This window comes from Ochotona curzoniae, unplaced genomic scaffold (assembly GCF_017591425.1).
Source record: "Ochotona curzoniae isolate NIBS_2020 unplaced genomic scaffold, NIBS_Ocur_1.0 scaffold_3208, whole genome shotgun sequence".
NCBI lineage: Eukaryota > Metazoa > Chordata > Mammalia > Lagomorpha > Ochotonidae > Ochotona > Ochotona curzoniae.
Genome location: NW_024467106.1, coordinates 39318953 through 39338509, shown reverse-complemented (window position 1 = coordinate 39338509; position 19557 = coordinate 39318953). Strand labels below are relative to the sequence as shown.

The following is a 19557-nucleotide window of genomic DNA, read 5'->3' as shown; positions in this document are numbered from 1 at the left end:
TGAAGCTAATCTGAAAATCATTTATCAAGCAATTTTGGATACAGGTTTCATTAAAAACAAAAATCCTATGCTCTTTTGAGCAAGAGTCCACAAACCATAACCCCGTATTTGCCAAAAGCAACCACCAACAGCTATATAACACCAAGAGTACAGGGCAGGGGTGGGGGGATCCAAAAATCGCAGCATCACTGACAGCATTATCCTTCGCATTCCATCCAAGATACCTTTCCACTCCACAAAGGACCACTTCTAACTGGAAATGCTCAGTGAATGGGATGCTAGTTTTAGGGAAGTTTTTAATGTAGAAATACAAAAGAATTTAAGGCAAAGAAAAACTAAGAAAGAGTGTTACAAGAGAAAAAAAATTTTTTTAAAAAGCATACTGCTTAGGAAAAATACAAGGCACACCAGCGGGTAATACACAGGAAGAAATCCATATTGCCACACGACACACATAAAAAAGGTGGCAGCACTGTACTGACTGAGAGTGGCCAGCTGACCAAGCGGAAGCTGCTCACACTGGACAAATGATTTTAAAAAAAAAATAAGGAAAAACAGGAGACCAAATTCAGAATGGCTAGGAAATATCCAACAACCTGTAACTTCTCCACGGCTTCATTTCCTTCTCAGAGGAATAGGTATGTGTTTGACCAGCAGCAAGCTATCTTTCTCACGGAATATTTAACATAGTAAAGGAAAATATAAAACCTTAGAAAAAATAGGAAAGTCAAGTTATAAGTTTTATTGTTATTAAGAAATCTATATGAAAACTGAGAAGGGAAGTTTCAGATTTCCTAATAGAGCAGAACTGCTCTGGTGTGCAGAATATTAGCTGCAGAATGCCTTTCCCACAGCAAAATCCTCGTGAGGTTAATCACCGCCCAGCAGTTATGAAAACACCGAGATACAGGATGAATGTAATCAAAGCCAATTAAAACAAATCAATTTTTAAAAGTCAGTATATATGTAGAAACAGTGAGAGCCCCAAATGTGAGACTTGGGCTAAAGCTCACTGGAATGGCATTTCAAATACAGTGTTCATTGACTGAAATTAGCAAGATTTAGCAAGGACAACAAACACTCCTCACTTAATTGCACATTTATTTCCATTTTCAGGTGGCAAGAATGAGCTCCTACACCAACATTCAAGTGAACAGCTGCAGTAGGCTGTGTGTGCTGAAAATTATAGCATCTTTCAGCTATAGGACCATCTGCTCAGATTAAAATGATACTAATGTGCTATATTTTACAAATAATGCATATTCCATTGATAGGCTCAACACAACTGTTCACAGAATGCAAACTCCTTCTACAGCTACTGGGCAAATAATTTCCATCCAGATTTATAATTTCAACCTTTTTTTTAAGCATCAGGAATTGTAAATAACTTCAAAATTTAGTAACCAAAAAAATACATAGTAAACAGAATGAAAAGAATTATGGTAACTCAGTATTCAGACCATACCAAAACTTTTTTTTTTTTTTTGCTTTTTAAAAAAAGCTTGTCACTGTTTTGAGTCTGCACTAAATCCTAATTTATATTATAAAAAGTGACATACAAAAGCATGGTTCTGATGCTACATGTACCGCTACAGTTAAAATTGTAATGTGCTTTAAGTCCTAATGATGGCCATACCGCAATAGGTTAAATGTGAGTATAATTAATATGCCAAATGGAAAGTTCAAGTGTTTGGTATGGCCTCAGCACTCCTGCAACATGCTAAAAAATAGTAGCCTACAGAATTTAAGAAAAATCCCACAGACCCCGGTCCAAGGCTCTGCTGCCCACGAACCACTTCTAAGCAGAGAAGCCACATCACACAGTCTGACTGCCATGTTAGTTTGGAGTTGCCGTCTGCAATATGGACACAAAAAGTACCGTATGTTAGATGAGCAAGATAATGCAACAAATCAGCTTGTACAAAATTTACAGTGATTGTATTGATATTCCCAGCACGTCCATGCAGTGTGGCTTAATTGAATTTGAGGCAATTCCAATCTAATCTTTCCAAATTCAGTTTAACATGTAGTTTTCTTGCACAAATGTAAGCATTTTAAATTAAGTGCCTGAGCTTAAAACAATATCAACTGGTTATCTTGGCATTTATCCTAAGATCTACCTTAAACCACGTCTCAAAAATTAAAAATAAAATAAAATGAAGCAAAATACTGCATGCTGATCTGTCTCTTAAGGATATGGGAGAAGGGAGGAAATGCAAATGAAATTTTCTAGTGAGAAAAAAGCGGTCATGCAATTCATAAATGACTGCTTCGTTTGAAAGCATGCTTTGCCCAAAATATTAAAAGGGCATTAAGAGGAGCTATATTTGCCCACATTCTTACATTATACTACAAATGATCCTTAATCTTGAGACTTAAAATTAAAAGTGAATTGAAACCCTGTGAGGTTATTCTGCCACTATAGTCAAACTGGTTTCTAACAGTTTCACTGAGAATTGTTCACATATACTAAGAGGCAGTAAACCAGCATCTTTCAATTGAAATAATTGGACCAATAAATAGGATAGTTTGGAGTAATGCTTGTATAGGATGTCAGCTTTGTCCCTGGACGAAATCAAGTGAACATTTTTTAATATGTAAATTGTAAACCCAGCACGAATTGAAATTAGTGCTGCTATGAGGCCTCCAATATAGTTAATGAGCCATTTACCACTTATTACAACTTGCCCAAACACTCAACACCGCCATGATATTGGCACAAAAGTCAAAGTTTACTTCTTAGGCATATTTGCAGATGCTTTCAATGTCAATGAAATAATCAGAAAACTTTATCTCTGAAAATAGACAATATAAACAAAGGAGGGCTGGAAATAAATGTTTCTTTCACTTTTAGAATCATTAAAATTCCATCCTCTGAGTTAAAACCAGGCTGTAAGTGATTTAACTCTGAAAACTAGCAATGACATCAGTAACAAAGAATTCCATTTTTGGCATCTACCAGGAAGGTGTAACTACTCTTTACAAGATGCCATGAAACATTAGAAACCTTCTTCCCTTCTCCCACTGGAGCCAGAGAATACAACTCGATTCTGTGCTTTTTTCAGAAAAGCTACTTATTCTTCAACTGAACCTGTGAAAAAGTAATATGTTTCATACCCATGAAATACTATTACCAGAACCCAATTGTGATTAGACCAGATGAGGACAGGAATACCACAGTCCCAACAGATTAAACCCAGGCTAAAATACATCCTAGACACCCTCTGGAGTTAGTATCTAAACATCTCTCCTATATAAGACCATAGCTTCAAACTCAACGGCTTCTGTTCCTTCCATTCCATGGCAGGTGGGCACTAATGAGCTAATCCACTGACACCCCTCTTTCTGAAAGCCCCAGGGAGACGAATAATCACTTCATTGCCCCAACTAGCTAGGAAGGATGTGTATGGAAAAATATTCTACTGCACTTTCACATTTCCAGCACCCCAGACAGTCTCTCGGCTTGAGGCAGACACATACCTTTATGGGAAGTTATAAATAAGTTGCTCACATGGCCCTTACCTTTATGCTGGCCAACAATCCAGTTACTAAAAATGTAAAGCTACTTCCCCTTCACTTAAGGACAGGAGACTCTGCTCTGCTCAATCTACCACAGACAACTGGGCTGTGCACTATTTATAGGTCCCACTGCCTCTGAAACTCTTTGGCAGGCAAAAAAGGCCATATTCCAGCGAAACAGCCATTAATTTCACGGCTTAAAAAATAATGTTTCAATATATGTTCGCCTCTTAATTTAGACATCAATTGTGACACTTCAGACTGCTTTTCCTCCTGTTACTCTCCGTGTAATAATTTATGAAAAGGCACTTTAACACAGATCAGTCTAGAATATTCTCATCTTTCACAGGGCTCCAAAAGAGGCCTTAGATTTGACAGAAGCACGCATTGGGCTATTTGGGGAGCCAGCTCGACCTCTTCACAGCCACGGTTTACTTCCTTCAAATCCATAAAGGCTTTTAAACTGGATTTGCACTTTTTATTTTAATGACCGTATGCTTTAACATCTGTAGTTTCCACTATAATGAACGATAGAAACACCTTAGCTCTTTCCTACCCGGGAACAGCACAAATCTGAAAAATCAAAGCAGCCTGAGAGTTTCCTAGTCAGAGAAAATCTTTCAGCTCAAAAAATTTGAAAACTAAGGTCACTAGCATCCTCACCCATTTTAAATATCTTAATAAACAGCCACCAAGCAAGACAGCACGCTAATGAAAGACAGTAGAAATGTGCTGAGGACCCCCTCGTTCACTTGGGATGTCTGCAGGGTAGAAAGGGGGCTTCCATAACCCAGACACCATCTGATCTGAGATCAGACCTCTGCAGGTTGAAGGCACAATGGGACTGCTGAGGTCCAGCACAGCCCCTGGGAAGGCTGGTCCAACCTGCAGCCCACTGCATTGCTGTGGCAACCTTCCTGGTCTGGGCTCTCATCTTCCTCTGGACCAACAAATGACAGTACCCCACAAGGTCCTGCCTCATTCTAATCCACCCTGATGCTATCTCCACAAGGCTCTCCCCAAACCTGCCAGTTTCCTATCAAATGAAATGCAAACCATTATTGTTACTAATCAACTCATCAAGCACCTAAGTATCTGAATGCATCTCTTTGTACCCTTCTTTCTGGCTTTGCTCCTCCAGTTTCATCTCCAAACTCACCCTATTACCATTTCAGGTTTTTGTACAGACCAAGCCTGCAAAAATGTATGCAATGTCAAGAATAGCTCCTTCACAGATTAAAAAATGGAAAGACAATTTGCCTCCATAAATGCAAACCTACCAACCTGTTTTCTTATTCCATTTCCAGTATTTCAAACAAGAAATCATTATGAAAGCATTATTTCTGAGTTTTGGCAAATGCCTCACCCCAACTACCCTTACTCACTGAAATCAAATCCCAGTTCTATTCATCGTTGGAGGCACTAGTTGTGAGCTTTTATTTCAAAAACCTATCACACCAACCAGAAAACCCTGGTAATACTTCCAAACACGACACCAAGTGAGTGTGATTTCAATGCCAGAAGCAACAAAAAATGCAAACACAGACGATTTAAAAAGTATACCTCTTTTGATTACAAAGGCTTCTGGGAACCCATCATGACTGAAAGATCGCAAAGCATTCTGATACTGACTTAAAAATGTTAGTCAAACATAAATGGTAATGCCTCTGAGAAGAATCAGGCTAGGGGACAAGGACAACATTCTCAGGTTGGAACGACCAAGCTTGTACGTGAACTAGAATGTTCAGCACTTCGAACAGCACCAGCAGGACATCAATCCAGGGCAGAGCCTTTCTGTGACCACTTCAGATCTCCATCTAAAAGCTGAACAGAAGACACTTCTTCCTAAAGCCTAAGAAAAAAATCTGGTCACACGTAGGATGTCAATTTTGCCATGAGACATGTTCCTTCAGGGAACTCAAGGAAGGGCTGGAAAAGCACTGGTGAGAAGCTCACCTCCAGGAGCCAAGAGGTCACTAGGGGCTCACCTCCAGGAGCCAAGAGCTCACTAGGGGCGCACCCCCAGGAGCCAAGAGCTGCCTAGGGGCTCACTCACCTCCAGGAGCCGGGAGCTCACTAGGGGCTCACCTCTGAGAGCTAGTAAAGCAGCTCACAGGATCATCTGTCTAGAAGAAACCGCCGACATACAGAACATTTTCTCTTTCATAGATCATTAAAATGGAACTTTCAGAATATACTCCTGGTTACGAGGAATTAATAAGGAAGAACAAGATCAAGTCTAAAACCATGGGGTTAACCTAGGAACCATAGAAGACATTAATTACATGGTTTTCTTTAAGCATCTTTGCTTTATGCTTCCTAAAACAACAAATGCTGGTACTTTGCATTTTCAAGGGATTGCCTCAATTCCAGAGTCCTTGTTCCCTTCGCTCTATGCCCACACCATTGAACTGGCTCACCAGCTCCTGCAGATTGCTCAACCTCCAACTCAGATTTCTGGCCGTGGGGCTAACAAGAGCCCAAGAGCTGCCAGAGAAGAAATGAAACAGATGCAGGAGTCACAGGGAGGAATGTTCTCTGGCAGCAAACATTAACATTTTCTGTCCCTCAGCCCCTGTGACTCCTACAAAGTAGAATGCCCCCAATGCCAATCTTTCTGAGGTTTTATAGTTCCAAAGCTGGCAGGATGAAAAAACTTTGAGACTAGAGAGCTGACAGCAATGAGTTGAGGATTCCAAGTCCTTCCCTTCACTGTGGGTCCTATTGAGGAACACATGCTAAACACTAGAAAAGGAAAGATCTGGTTGGAAAGATGTAATTAAACTGCACAGCCTGCTCCACCATCCACACAGCAAACATTTGCATGCAACTCCCAGGAAGTCAGAACAGCCTTGGGTGCTGGAGGGCAGCAATGAAAACATATGCTGGAGTATACATTTACAGTGAGAGATACCAAGAAGGAACACCTATGGACAGAAGCATGCTTTGAAACAAATGAAAGTGTCCACCAATGTGGAGATGGGGAATTACGTTTTCAGCACTAAACAGCAGGTCTCAGAGGTGAGCTGAGCCAAGGTTTCAAAGAGACACTGCAGTAGGTACAGTGATGCATCCCCATCCACCAGATGCTCACCTTCTACTGCCTAAACTCTGTGAATGTCATGTAACACAGCAGATCAAGATGAACGTGAAGGGCCCGGCGCGGTGGCACAAGTGGTTAAGGTCCTCGCCTTGCACGCCCAAGATCCCATATGGGCGCCAGTGCTATCCCAGCAGCCCTGCTTCCCTTCCAGCTCCCTGCCTGTGACCTGGGAAAGCAGCAGAGGACGGCCCAAAGCTTTGGGACCCTGCACCCACGTGGGAGACCCGGAAGAGGCTCCTGGCTTCGGATCGGCATAGCACTGGCCGTTGTGCTCACTTGGGGAGTGAAACATTGGACGGAAGATCTTCCTCTCTGTCTCTCCTCTCTGTATATCCGCCTTTCCAATAAAAAAAAATGATAAAAATAAATCTAAAAAAAAAAGGCAAAAAAAAAAAAAAAGATGAACATGGAACTAAAGCTGGCCCAAAGGAGAAAGGCAGAGTATTCCAAATTACCTAGGTGATCCCAATGTAATGCTAATGGTCTGTGCAAAAGAGAAATCAGAAGACTGCAATTCATGTCCAAGCAACCTGGAAGGACTTGTCAGCCCACGGCTAACTTCTGTTTAAATATTTATTTATCTATTTAAAAGCCAGAATTAGAGGAGGGGGGAAGACAGAGAGAGTGTTTCCATCAGCTGGTTCACTGCTAGCTAACTTCCAAAGGTGCCACCAGCCAAAGTAACAGAGGCAGTTTGCAGAAATGGGAAAGGCAATGAAAGTAATCTCCCTCAGCCTCCGAAGGGAATGTATTTGCAAACACCTTCACCTCAGCCCTGGGAGACTGTGACCCATGGTGGTCTTCTAATCTTCAGAATCACAAGGGAAGCTTGTGGAGTTTCAAGCCCCTAAGTGTACAGTTACTTGCTCCAAGTGCAACAAAAACTGCAGCCTCCATATGGGATTTCTAGGTACTGGCAGGGAGACCAGCCAAGGCAAAGCTGTTCTTTGCCGAACAGCAAGGAACCATAGGGAGACTAGAAGATAAGTCAAAGTGATGAGGCCACACAGGTTCTTGATGGAAGAAACCACAGAAATGTTCTCAACAACAGAGTAGCAACATAGAAATACATACATGTTTATGTATATTTATAAATACAAAAAGGGAGTGACAATAAATACGATTTGGTTGGCAGGAGGATTCAGTAAGTTTGGGAGCCGTTACATGAGTGAAGAATCAGACAGTCATCCAAGTGTAGGGTAAAGAATGACTCCCACTAGAGCAATGCCAGAAAAACTGTCAGCAGATTCCAGATACACGCAGAAGGAAGCAGGCATTAACACACTGTACTTCAATTACATCTGCAAAGTGCTTATATCCAGTATCAAGAAGTTTGCTTAGAGTCAAACAAAATCTACCAAAGCACTTATTCTGAGCACTAGGCATACAAAATGTGGAGTAGGCTTTGTGGTCGTGGGTAAAGTGGGCTACCTGATGTCACCCAGTGGAGGTACCAGTTCCAGTCCCAGTGGCCCCATGTCTGACCTAATTCCTGTCTAATGGCCCAGGGGAAAGCAGAGCATGGGAGCAGAGGATGTCCCTCCCAAGGGCCACTCACATGGGAACGGGATACAGACAAAGCTCCTGACTTTGACCCGCAGCCCTGGCCACCACTGCACCCACTTAAGAGAGTGAATCGGTGAAGGAAGGAAGACACCTCTCTCCCTCACTGTAATTCTTAAAAACAAAAAATAAGATAGAGAAAGTTGTACTTTCAAGAATATATGTCTCCTTAAGGAAACTCAACATGCAAACATGTGAGTTTATAAGCATTAAATTAAGAATTCATGTACAATTTTTATAAAAGAACTTAGCTACTTGTTTACTTAACATCTAACGTAAAATCAAAAATGTAAATATTAAACATGTCAGAAATAGATTCATAACCTAGGACAGCCCCCTTACATTTGTCAGAATTCAAAATAAGAACCTCAAAAGTTTTACAAACTGTATTTTCCAGCGGGCGTTTTTATTGACCCCTATGGTAGTGCAGGTTACGCCACAGACTAACCCAGTGTTGCTTACAGGCTGCGCTCCGCCTGTAATGGTGATGAATCACCCCAACCTCATTCTTTCATTCCAACCTCAGTGAGCCTAATTAATTCCCATGTCATTATTTGGCTATAGAACCTAAAAAGGGATATGAATACAATAGGAATAAAATCAACTACTGCCACGGTTCTGCAGAGTTTTTGTTTGGTATAGACAGATGAATTTGAATTGCAAAATTAAGATGGTTAACATAGTAATCAACATAGAAATTAGATTATCTTCACATTCCTTTACAAAGTCACAGCTAAAGAAAACTCCCTCATGGAATACAACTTGTGAAAGGCAGATTGGAACTCCTCAAATTTAATCCCAATGTTTTCATAAGGTAAGCTAAAAACAGAGCTCCTCTACACAACACAACCATGTGTCCCTTCACGTTCAAGTTCCCAAACATCAAGAGACCTTACAAACATCTTACCACCAAGGTTTAAAGACACAAACCTTTCATTCACAAATGTCATAAAGTGGTACCATGCTCCTTTTAGCAGACATTTCATTCACTCAGCAAGACTTACGTACAGGAAATCAAAGTTTAGTATCTGATTCCAAGCAGTCCACACCAAAACAAACGCCTCCAAAACGACAACTGTGAGAACAGGTACCTGTACTTGCTCAGGTATGCTGACGTACACAAAGGTCTCTGTAGGACTTGAGAGAACCTGGAAATGAAGACACACTGCCCCAGTGTACATCAAAGTGTCTGATTTGTCCAGGTATGTGGAGGGAGCAGTGTTCGCCACCTTGCCCTCGGTGGCATCCCTGCTGTGTAAAGCATCATCGATACAGCCAGCCAGCTTTCCTCCTCTCTGAAATATGAACCACCTCGTTTACTGGTACTTGCCTAAGAGATCTTTTCAGCTGATGCATAAAGTTCCCAGAGCCTCAAGAGACACGCACTTTTGATTTAGAAATGACTATGAATTATTTAGTACGGAAAGTCAGAGCATCTTAAAAAGATTCACACTAAGAAATGTACTAGTTTTTGCATCATCTCCTCTCCTTCTTCCTGGGAAGATTTCTTGGCAGTGACCAAATAGAATACGTACATGCACCTATAACGCTTTACGGTCAATAAATTCCTGGCTATTTACTACATTTTGCTATACACTCCAAAACAGTGAGGCCCTCCTTTGCCTCCCTGTGTATGATATGTGTATCCCCTGCAGGGATACTTGCATAATCCCAGACTCACATACCTCCTTAACAGGAACAGCAGCAATGCCTGGTCACTACAGATCTCACCTCACCTGAGTTTATCCGCTCTTCCTTGTCAGAGTTCCCACCTGACAACTTATCCTAACAGCTAAAGCACATTTTACACACATGCTCGCGGATCCCTGCGTTAGGTGAGCACCCCACGAGAGAGACAATGAAGCAAGTGTGTAAGCATGAATGTGCGTTTAAAGCCAATAGCCTGCACACATGTGCACAAACACTGCTTCCAGGAGCAGTTGAGAAGCAGTAACTGTCTCCCACAGGCAGGGGAAGGCGGCACAGGTTACAGTTTTGACACGGCAAAATTTCCTTCAGACTCAAACCACGAAATCACTGAGTAAGGGCAACAGCCATGGCAGAGAGGGTTGAGCTGGGGCTTAAAATGCTAGCATTCCTCCTGGGTGCCATTTCGAGTACTGGCTGTTCTCCACTTCCAGTCCAGCTCCCTGTTAATGACCTTGGAAGGCAGCACCGGAAGAGAGCTTCAGGCTCCTGGCTTCAGCCTGGGGGCTGCCACGCTTCAGGAAGTGAACCAGAGGATGTGAGATCTCCCCCCCACCCCTCCAGTTCCCATCCCTGTAACTCTGCCTTTCAAAAAAAAGATCTTTTTCCTTTTTTTAAAAAAAAAAGGCATTTAGTCTTTGAATTATTTCTACTCTGCAAAAGAACAAGAAGGGTAAAGAGGTCTGTTCTCTTTCAAGGCTTTAATTATACACATATGTTCTGTCAGATAGTGTGTCAAAGCACTTGACAAACTCTAAAGTGCTAAGTGATTTCAGGGGCTGTTATCGCTACAGCCGGACAAAGGAGGGTGTCTCCTCAATGCTACTCTAGAAAACTTGGTTGCTGCCTTTGAGGTTAAGGTTAGCCTATTTTCGCTTCCACATTTAAATGAGCAACAAGGGTTTTCAATCACGAGAGGGGAACACTGCACGACACACAGTGGAGTGTGCACATTTTTCCAGTCATGTCTGTCAGCTCCTGCCCGGGGCCCCTGAAAGCGAGCTATATGGAACTACGTTTAGCACACGGTCACTAATGATGACTGAGACAGACTAAAGTTCACTTCAACCTCTGCAATGTTTAACCCGAGACCCTCAAAGACAGTATTTAAAAATACAGGTTGCAATACCGCACGTTTTTCACATTAGAATGACAACCTTGTCTATTTTTAATGTACCAGGCTTTAAACTATGTGTCGCCCTCCCCAAAATAAGTGCAGCTGCTTGCCATCATCCCAGCCGAGTCGCATGACCAGTGGCCCTCAGCTACTTAGGATGTTGGTATCTAAAACAAATCGTTATTTCTTTTTTTTTAAGATTTATTTATTGGAAAGTCAGATATACAGGGAGGAGGAGAGACAGAGAGGAAGATCTTCCATCCAATGATTCACTCCCCAAGTGACCACAATGGCCGATGCTATGCTGACAGGAGCCAGGAACTACTTCTGGGTATCCCACCTGGGTGCAGGGTTCCAAGGCTTTGGGCCGTCCTCAACTGCTTTCCCAGGCCACAAGCAGGGAGCTAGATGGGAAGTGGAGCTGCTGGGATTAGAACCGGTGCCCATATGAGATCCCGGGGCGTTCAAGGCAAGGATTTTAGCCACTAGGCCACGCTGCCGGGCCCCATAAATCGTTATTTCTGTTCCCTTGGTCTAAAAACTCCATGGATGTTACCAGTATCTCCAATGTATACAGCAGTTTAGCAACTAAGACACAGGAAGAGGGGTAAAGCTGTAATCTCTACAATCGTAACGTGCATATCAGAAGACTTGTTACAGGTGTCAGCGTTTTTAACAAACATCAGGGAAATAATTCATATACAACCAGGCAAAAACTCACAGCCAACATCCTTCTAATATTATGATTTTTAAAATAACTTGAGTGTATGCACTGTTTTTGTAATCCTGTTCTAACTGGTTAAAGATTATGTTTAATTAACAGAAAAAAATAAGTAAAGCATGTTCCGGAACATTCCACAGAATTGGGGTATCTTCTTCCGGGAAAGAGTCAGATAATCTGACTGCCTTTTGTGGTAGAACTTAATGAATCCTACAACTAAAGAGGGTAAGAAAAAGTCAAGAAGGAAAAGAAACTAGCATTTATTGATTCCTTATTCCACGCCAGCCTCGGGCTTCACAATTTACAGGCAAAATTTCATTTAATCCCTGCGCGTGCTATGAGCTATATACATTACTTTCAGTTTATAAAACAGGAATTCTAAGCTTCCAGAGTCCACGCAAGTATTAAGTAGAGACTGGGGATTTGAAACCTGTTACCTCTGGTGGCAGGCCAGCTGTCCTCCAGTCCACCCTCCATTCCAGGTCAACACTGATCTCCACGATGGTCAGCATCGTACAGGGCCCTCTTCTCTGGAAGGCCTTCACAGACTCCACAGCTCAGCTGGGGGCGGGGCACGCTACCTGACCTCCTTTCCCCTGCCTCTGCATGCATATGCTCTCCCCAGCTCCATCACACACACTGGGTTCTAACAAATCCCAGGAGTTTTTCCCCACTATCCAGGCTGCCTCCCACTGTTACCAGCTTATATTCTCTACCTACAAAGTCTGGTAACTTTTCCCCTATTCAATAATGGAAGCACCCTCACTATAGTAATATGTGTATATGTATTGTGTGTGTGTGTGTGTGTGTGTGTGTGTGTGTGTATTCAGGCAGTTTTTGTGAACCACATAACTCCCCCTCTGTGCTTCTAGAAGCCCACGCCCTTACTTTATCTGCTCAGCAGGAAACAAGAAGAGAGATCCACAGAAAAAGAATAAATGTTATGGAGTGTGATTCAAAGTAGCAAACAAAAAGGGTTCCACGTATTTATCCATGTGGTTTTACATTTCCTGCCAAAGGAGAAACCTTCCATTGCAGCCTCATCAGATAACAACATAAGAGTAGGAAAGGAAAAGCAAGGGAGGCAGGAAGAGGGGGAGAGAGAGAGAGAGGGAAAGGGAGAGAGAGAAAAAGAAGGGAGGTTGGGAGAGGAAGAGAGAGAGAGAGAGAAGGGGAGGTTGGGAGAGGGAGAGGAAGAGAGAGAGAGAGAGAAGGGGAGGGTTGGGAGAGGAAGAGAGAGAGAGAGAAGGGGGGGTTGGGAGAGGAAGAGAGAGAGAGAGAGAAGGGGGGGTTGGGAGAGGAAGAGAGAGAGGGGGAGGGAGAGAAAGAGAGAAGGAGGGGGGTTGGGAGAGGGAGAGGAAGAGATGCATTTCACTGCTACCAAATCACAGTTTGAACAAATCCTACAAGTGAACAAAATCAAACACCTTCAGCCCTTTCTCGCTCAGCCACAGGCTGGTGTACAGGGTCATAGCAGAAGGAAAGGCCTCTAAGAAACCACCCAAGGACAGCAAAGCAACCTCTGTGACCCAGGATGCATACCATGTTGTGATAAGATTCTGGGAAAACAGAAGTCTACAAAGCAAACATACTCCACCGTTTTTGGAGTCTTCTGAGCATACCCGCAGACTGACAAGGGCAACCACAGAAGCCAAAGGCACACAAGAAAATCTTTAAGAACCCACAACCAGGAATAATAACCACTCTGGCTAATTTATACTAAATATTTCACTACCCAAGAAAAAGAATAAAAGGGCAAAGTCACTGCTGCTATAGAAACTACCACCTCCAACTTAAACATCTGAATTTAGACATGTATTTGAGCAGAAAGAAATGAAGCACTTTGCTCCCCAGTATTTAAAATGCTAGGAAATAATAGGAGACCATGCATAGCATACACAATGTATTTTAACATTAAACTAGATTCCTGCCTTACTATGAAAATTTCAAATGACAAAGAAACCAAGGCTGAACTTTGCTCATTCAGAATTGCTCGAACTTTTTGGGTACTGAATTCCTGTAACAATCTTATTCTATATAAAAATATAAGTCTCTTAGAAAAAAAAAAACTCAGTGCAATACTATATAACAGGTAAAATACTCAGCAATCAGTTACAATCCTTGACACTGTCAAGATTTTCAGAAAGTACCTACTATATGCTAGTCTAGAACAGTCATGACTGCAATGTCTTTTGGATCAAAATGGAAATTTTTACCATCAATCTATTATCTTATTCTTAAATTCAACTAAACAAAACACTAACCCATTTTTTGGAAGGGAACTAAGGCCCCAAGGACAATTTTTTAAATTCTGTGGTGGGTGGAAAACTAGTCAAATGAACCCTTATACATATTTTAAAGAATTTTTTACTGCCAACCTCTAGACTGAGAACCATCAACGAAAGAAAAGTGGAACAGTTTCAAAATGTGTTACATATCCATCCTTCAGGTCTCAGAAGCGAACTGAAGAATCAGGACACTAACCTTCATTCTAAGAAGAGCAAAAGGGAGTAAGGAATGGAAATCAGCATGGTAGACACAGTAGCAAAGGAGAGCCTGGAGGAAACTTTCCCTTCATTAGAACACTGGTGTGTGAACACCTCTGCCATCAGGTCAGCAGCCAAGACACAGCAGTATTTTTCCAGAAAATTCTTGCTCTGTCTGAAAATGACCTACATCTTCCCTTGCCAGTTGGCCTTCTACTTTAAGAACTGACCAAAATGAAACCAGTGAATCCTATTTATCAAGCACAGCTGCACATTAGCTAAAATCTAACAGATACATAAACAAGTCAGGTTAAATGCTCAGAACATTCCTTGTGGTATGAAGTTCATCATACAACTAATGGCATGGTGAACAACGTCCAACCATGACTCTAACTAGCAAGAAGAAATGATCCAGGATGGAAGAGAGGAGTAGTGAAAATGATCTTAAAATATTATGTATTTAAGTAACTGGCAGCAGGAGCCGGCGTCACGGCTGCTACTTGAGGAATCCATCATTGCATAGAGTGCCTACTCTAGGCCCAGCTGTTTCTGTTTTGACCCAGCTCCCTGTTAATGCACTTGGGAAGGCAGTGGAAACTGCCCAGGTGCTTGGGTCCTTAACACTCATGGTGGACATGTACACGCACTGCCTTCAGTCTAGCCCAGCCCTGGCTGCTGCTGGCATTTGGAGAAGAAACCACCAGAGGAGTGGGTCTCAGGACAGGGTGTCTCATGCCTGGATCCCAGACACCAGCCACCATGTGCACGAGGTGAGCTGTACTCAGGCCTGCCTGGGATCTGGGGGCTGCTCCCTTCTGGGTGAGTACACTGAGAGGGGAGGTCTCTGTAACTGGGCAGGTCTGGGACCCACCCACCGCCTTCATTGGGCTGTGAATGGGATTGGAGAGGGGCACGACCTTGGGCCTAGGAATTTAAACTTGTGGGTCTCAGGACAGGGTATCTCATGCATGGATCCCAGACACAAGCCACCATGTGCACATGGTGAGCAGTCCCCGGGCGGCCAGTGCGCCATTTGGTGCCAGGCTTCGCCTGCTGGCAGCCCAGCCAGGGAGCTCTGGGGTTTTGGTTCTTTGAATGGCTGCTTAGGTAGCTCCAGGTTGAACCAACTGTGCTTCTAGAATGTGAAGCAATCGTAAAGATTCCTAATGACATGGGCCCGGCACGGTGGCACAAGTGGTTAAGGTCCTCGCCTTGCACGCCCGAGATCCCATATGGGCGCCAGTTCTATCCCAGCAGCCCCACTTCCCTTCCAGCTCCCTGCCTGTGGCCGGGAAAGCAGTCGAGGACGGCCCAAAGCTTTGGGACCCTGCACCTGCGTGGGAGACCTAAAAGAGGCTCCTGGCTCCGGATCGGCATAGCACTGGCCGTTGTGCTCACTTGGGGAGTGAATCATCGGATGGAAGATCTTCCTCTCTGTCTCTCCTCTCTGTATATCCGCCTTTCCAATAAAAAAATAATAAAAATAAATCTTTAAAAAAAAAAAAAAAGATTCCGAATGACAGTAGTCTTCCTTTGAAAAACTTGTAATTACTTAACAATGCTAAGCACCAAATACCAATCTATGCAAAAGCTATGGCTTGGGGCTGGTCCAGCAGAATCATATCCTATTACCTGACATGAGAACAGGAGAAGGGTCACATTAAGCAGGGCCATTACATTAACTAGCACTAGAACTATAACTGGGGCAGATTCTGTGAGGGATGTGTGGGCCAAACCCTGTGGAAATTCTAGCTCCACTGGTTAGCTCAAAAGTTGAGGTGGTGATAGACTAAGCTAGGTGTAACCAAGGAGCCTGCCGTGAATCACAGGTAAAGGAACCGGCAACAGTCTGGACTGGTCAGGGCAGCAGCACCCAAATGTGCATCCTGAACAGGGTGTGGGGTGGGCTGGGCTGCAATGTTCATCAGCTCATACAAGGCCAAATGGAAGGCCAGACTTCACTGGAACCTGGCCTAAATCCAATGGCATGTATGAGACCTAGGTCTGGGAGTGGATTAAGTGGAGGAACTTGGGAAACTTCCTTGGCGAGTCATAGCTGGTGAGCATGTGGTCCAGACCTGGGGGTCGGACAAGCTGGCCAGAGTAGCTCCAAAAGCTGGGTAATGTGTCACTTGGTAATGGAACAGAGTGGACCAGGTCGGACTGAGCAAACCTTAGCCCACAAGCAAAACTAGAGACCAGGAGGGAGCACAGGTCATGCCGAGCTAGGCTCTTGTGCCTACTGATCTGCGTGAGCCAGCAACGCTAAGCCACAATGTCTAAGGCAGAGTTCGGGACAGGTAAGGAGCTGAACCAAGCTGAGTCACAGCAACCACCAGCATGCGTGTAACCTAAGGCTGGGAACAGGCCCGGCTGGTGAGCTAAGGGGACAACCTAGCCGGGTTGAGGTTCCCACCAAGGGGTGCGTGGCCTGGAATGGGGGCTGCGTTCTGATCCGGAAACAGTTGTAGTCTCCCTTGGGACAAGTGTGGACTGGGACTGGATGCACCGAGCTGGGCCAGACTCCAACACCCTCTGGTGTCCTGGAGGACCAGGGTAGATGTGGGATGTACTAGGTAAGGTCTCAAACCCCTACTGAGCCATGTGTGAGCCATATGTGGGTATGGACGAGCCATGGCTGGGCTGAAACACCCAATAAGGACCAGTTTGGGTTGAAGGCCAGTCAGAAAAAGCCACTATTCCTGCTAGGACAGGAGGTGAACTGAGTAGTGCAGGCTCATGGACCCACTGGTATGTGCAAAATCTGGCACTGGGAGAGGTTCTGATGGAGGAGCCTGGGCAACTCCTCTGGCAGGACACAGACCCAGCAGGTAAGAACAAGAAACATGATAGGAAACAGCCCAAAACAGGCCATGGAAAGTTACCCACTGGCATACATCTGGCAGAGGTTGGGGGAAGACCAGGCTGAATCTGTCCACGTCATCCACTGGCAAATCCAAGCACCAGAACAGTGTGGGTCGAGCCGGGTTCGATCGCAACAAAAACCAGTGCACAATACGGAATGCCAAGGTGAGGTTGCCTGTGCCAGATGCGACCGCAGTGCCCAACCAGCACACATGAGAACCAGGAAGGGAGGGGGCAGAGCCGGCAGGGGGAATAAGGGAGGGTCCCCTTACCTGACAGCTACTCCCACTGGAGAGCATTAGCTGGGATCGGGGCAAACCAGACTAAGCAGGGCTACAACACCTGTACGCCTCATGTGGACTAGATCAGGGAAAAGCCAGGCTGAGCTGATTATTCTTACTGGTGCAAGCATAAATTAGAGTGGGTGAGGGTTGCTTGGGCTTAGTTCCAGCAGAAGCTGGCACTGGGGGCTAATTCTGTCAAGTCAAACCACAGAACTACCTGGAGAGTGCATAAACTGGGAGTGGGTGAGGGTTGTTTGGGCTTAGCCACAGCATCAGCTGGCAGAAGCTGGCACTGAGGACTAGTTCTGTCAAGTCAAAGCACAGAACTACCTGGAGAGTGCATAATCCTGGAGTGGGAGAGGCCCGGGAGGGAAATAGTGGGCTCATCCCTCTTGGGTTACCACTTCCACAGGAGGGCATGAAAACCAGGACAGGGACTGGGGTGGAATGGGGTGTGGGACAGACTGTACTACTGCCTCACATACTGGCAAACCAGGGTAGGGAGTGGGCCTGGTGGGGATTATTGTGGATCGCTCCAACTAGGCTGCAGCTCCCACTGGTTTATGTGAGGGCCGAGTGTGTGCTGGGAAGAACCAGGCTGGACTGCAACACCCATTGGTTCCAGTGGAAGTCGGGGCTGAAAACAGAACCAACCCAGCAATCACAACCACCAGCTGATCAAGGCGATGGACTGTACGGGGCCCTGTACTTGCTAGTACATACAAGAATCTGGTCTGAGAACACCTCAGACAAAGTTTCTTTGGAGATCTCCTCAATCAAAATGCTGGACTCAGAACCCTAACCAAGAAAAGAGAGAAGACAGAACAGGTCAATCAACCATCTCAGCTATATGTTGGCAGTGAAATACGGAGCAGAGACTCTATGACAGACTATGTCAATCAGTGGATTCTTCAATGACCTCATAGTGCTTGGAATGGCAAGATTGGCAGCAATTTATAACTGGTGAACTATCAAAATCACTTGAGCAAGAACCTCAGAACATACCCTACATGCGGGACCTAGGGAGGATGGGAAATTGGGTGGGCCTTCTCCCTTAATAGCCCCCTTTATACATAAAGGAAAAAATATGGAAATAATAGTCTTACCCACTTTCCTATAGCCACTGAACCTTTTTACCCTAATTAATCATGCAAAGATTGTCAAAAATATAATAAAATACATTAAAAAATACCACTTGGGATTCCCACCAAAAAAAAAGTGGGAACATATTGTCCATATAGATGTTTTGTGACTCTCTTTGATACTTCACAATCTCACTTGGAGAAAAGCTAGTTTATGCTTTGAGGGCAAAATGGAGAATTTCATTGCACAAAGGTACCATGATGCTTTAAGCGTGTTATTCATAACCACTGACATGTTCTTCAGTTGTCTGGAAGTAAAATATGAGGGCAAATTGCTGTTTTTATACATTATTTGTGACTATCCTTTAAAATATACTCTTGTTTACTTGTACAATTATTTAAGAAAAATTATAGATTAAGATTGTATGAATTATAAAAAAAAAAAGCCAGCAGAAGAAAGATCTATCTCGTTTTGTCATTCAAGTAAATATATCTGGTGGCCAGTTGTGAAATCAAAAATAAAGTTATATCCTTTATATACAGATATGCTATATCCAGATGGGCGCCAGTTCATGTCCCAGCTCTCTGCTCATGGCCTGGGAAAGCAGCAGAGGACAGCTGAAGTTCTGGGGTCCCTGCAGCCATGGGAGAGACCTAGAAGCAGCTCCTGCTTGCTCCCTGGCTTCTGCCCGGCCCTGCTCTGGCTGTAGCAGCTATTTGGATAGTAAACCAACTGATGGAAGACCAGTCTGTCTCTCCTTCCCCCTCTCTATAAATCGGCCTCTCAGATTTTTTTAAAAAAAAAAAAGGATCTACATGGCCATGCTTGTACAATTCTGAATTTGAACTAAAGAGACACCTTACCAACAAATATGACAGCTAAGAAGAACAGTTAATTCAGACACAATGATGTATTACAGTACCAGAAAAGGGTGTGGGGAGGCAACACCCCCCAAAAGATACTTCTTTGCAACTCAGGATAGCGTGGAGGTAGATCAGGGAATAATCAGGGATAGAGTAGAAGCTCACAGAGTTCTTCAGCTTTTTTGCAACCTTTATTACACTCAAATAAACTCCTGTGAAGATTTTTTTTTTTCACAAATGGCAAAG

At 43.8% G+C, this 19557-nt stretch overlaps 1 protein-coding gene across 13 annotated transcripts in view; it reads right to left on the bottom strand.

The window, feature by feature from the left end:
* Positions 1-19557, bottom strand: part of ELAVL2 (ELAV like RNA binding protein 2) — a 174169-nt gene that overhangs the window by 71092 nt on the left and 83520 nt on the right. For 9 of the 13 annotated variants that reach the window (XM_041004382.1, XM_041004384.1, XM_041004391.1 and 6 more), the window contains exon 2: positions 1765-1855. The exons of 3 other annotated variants lie outside the window; for them this stretch is intronic. In XM_041004382.1, coding sequence (XP_040860316.1) covers positions 1765-1836 — 72 coding nt within the window. In that variant the 5' untranslated portion in view covers positions 1837-1855. Of the gene's footprint in view, positions 1-1764; positions 1856-19557 lie in introns of those variants that run through there. One more of the 13 variants, XM_041004390.1, reaches the window with a different exon arrangement.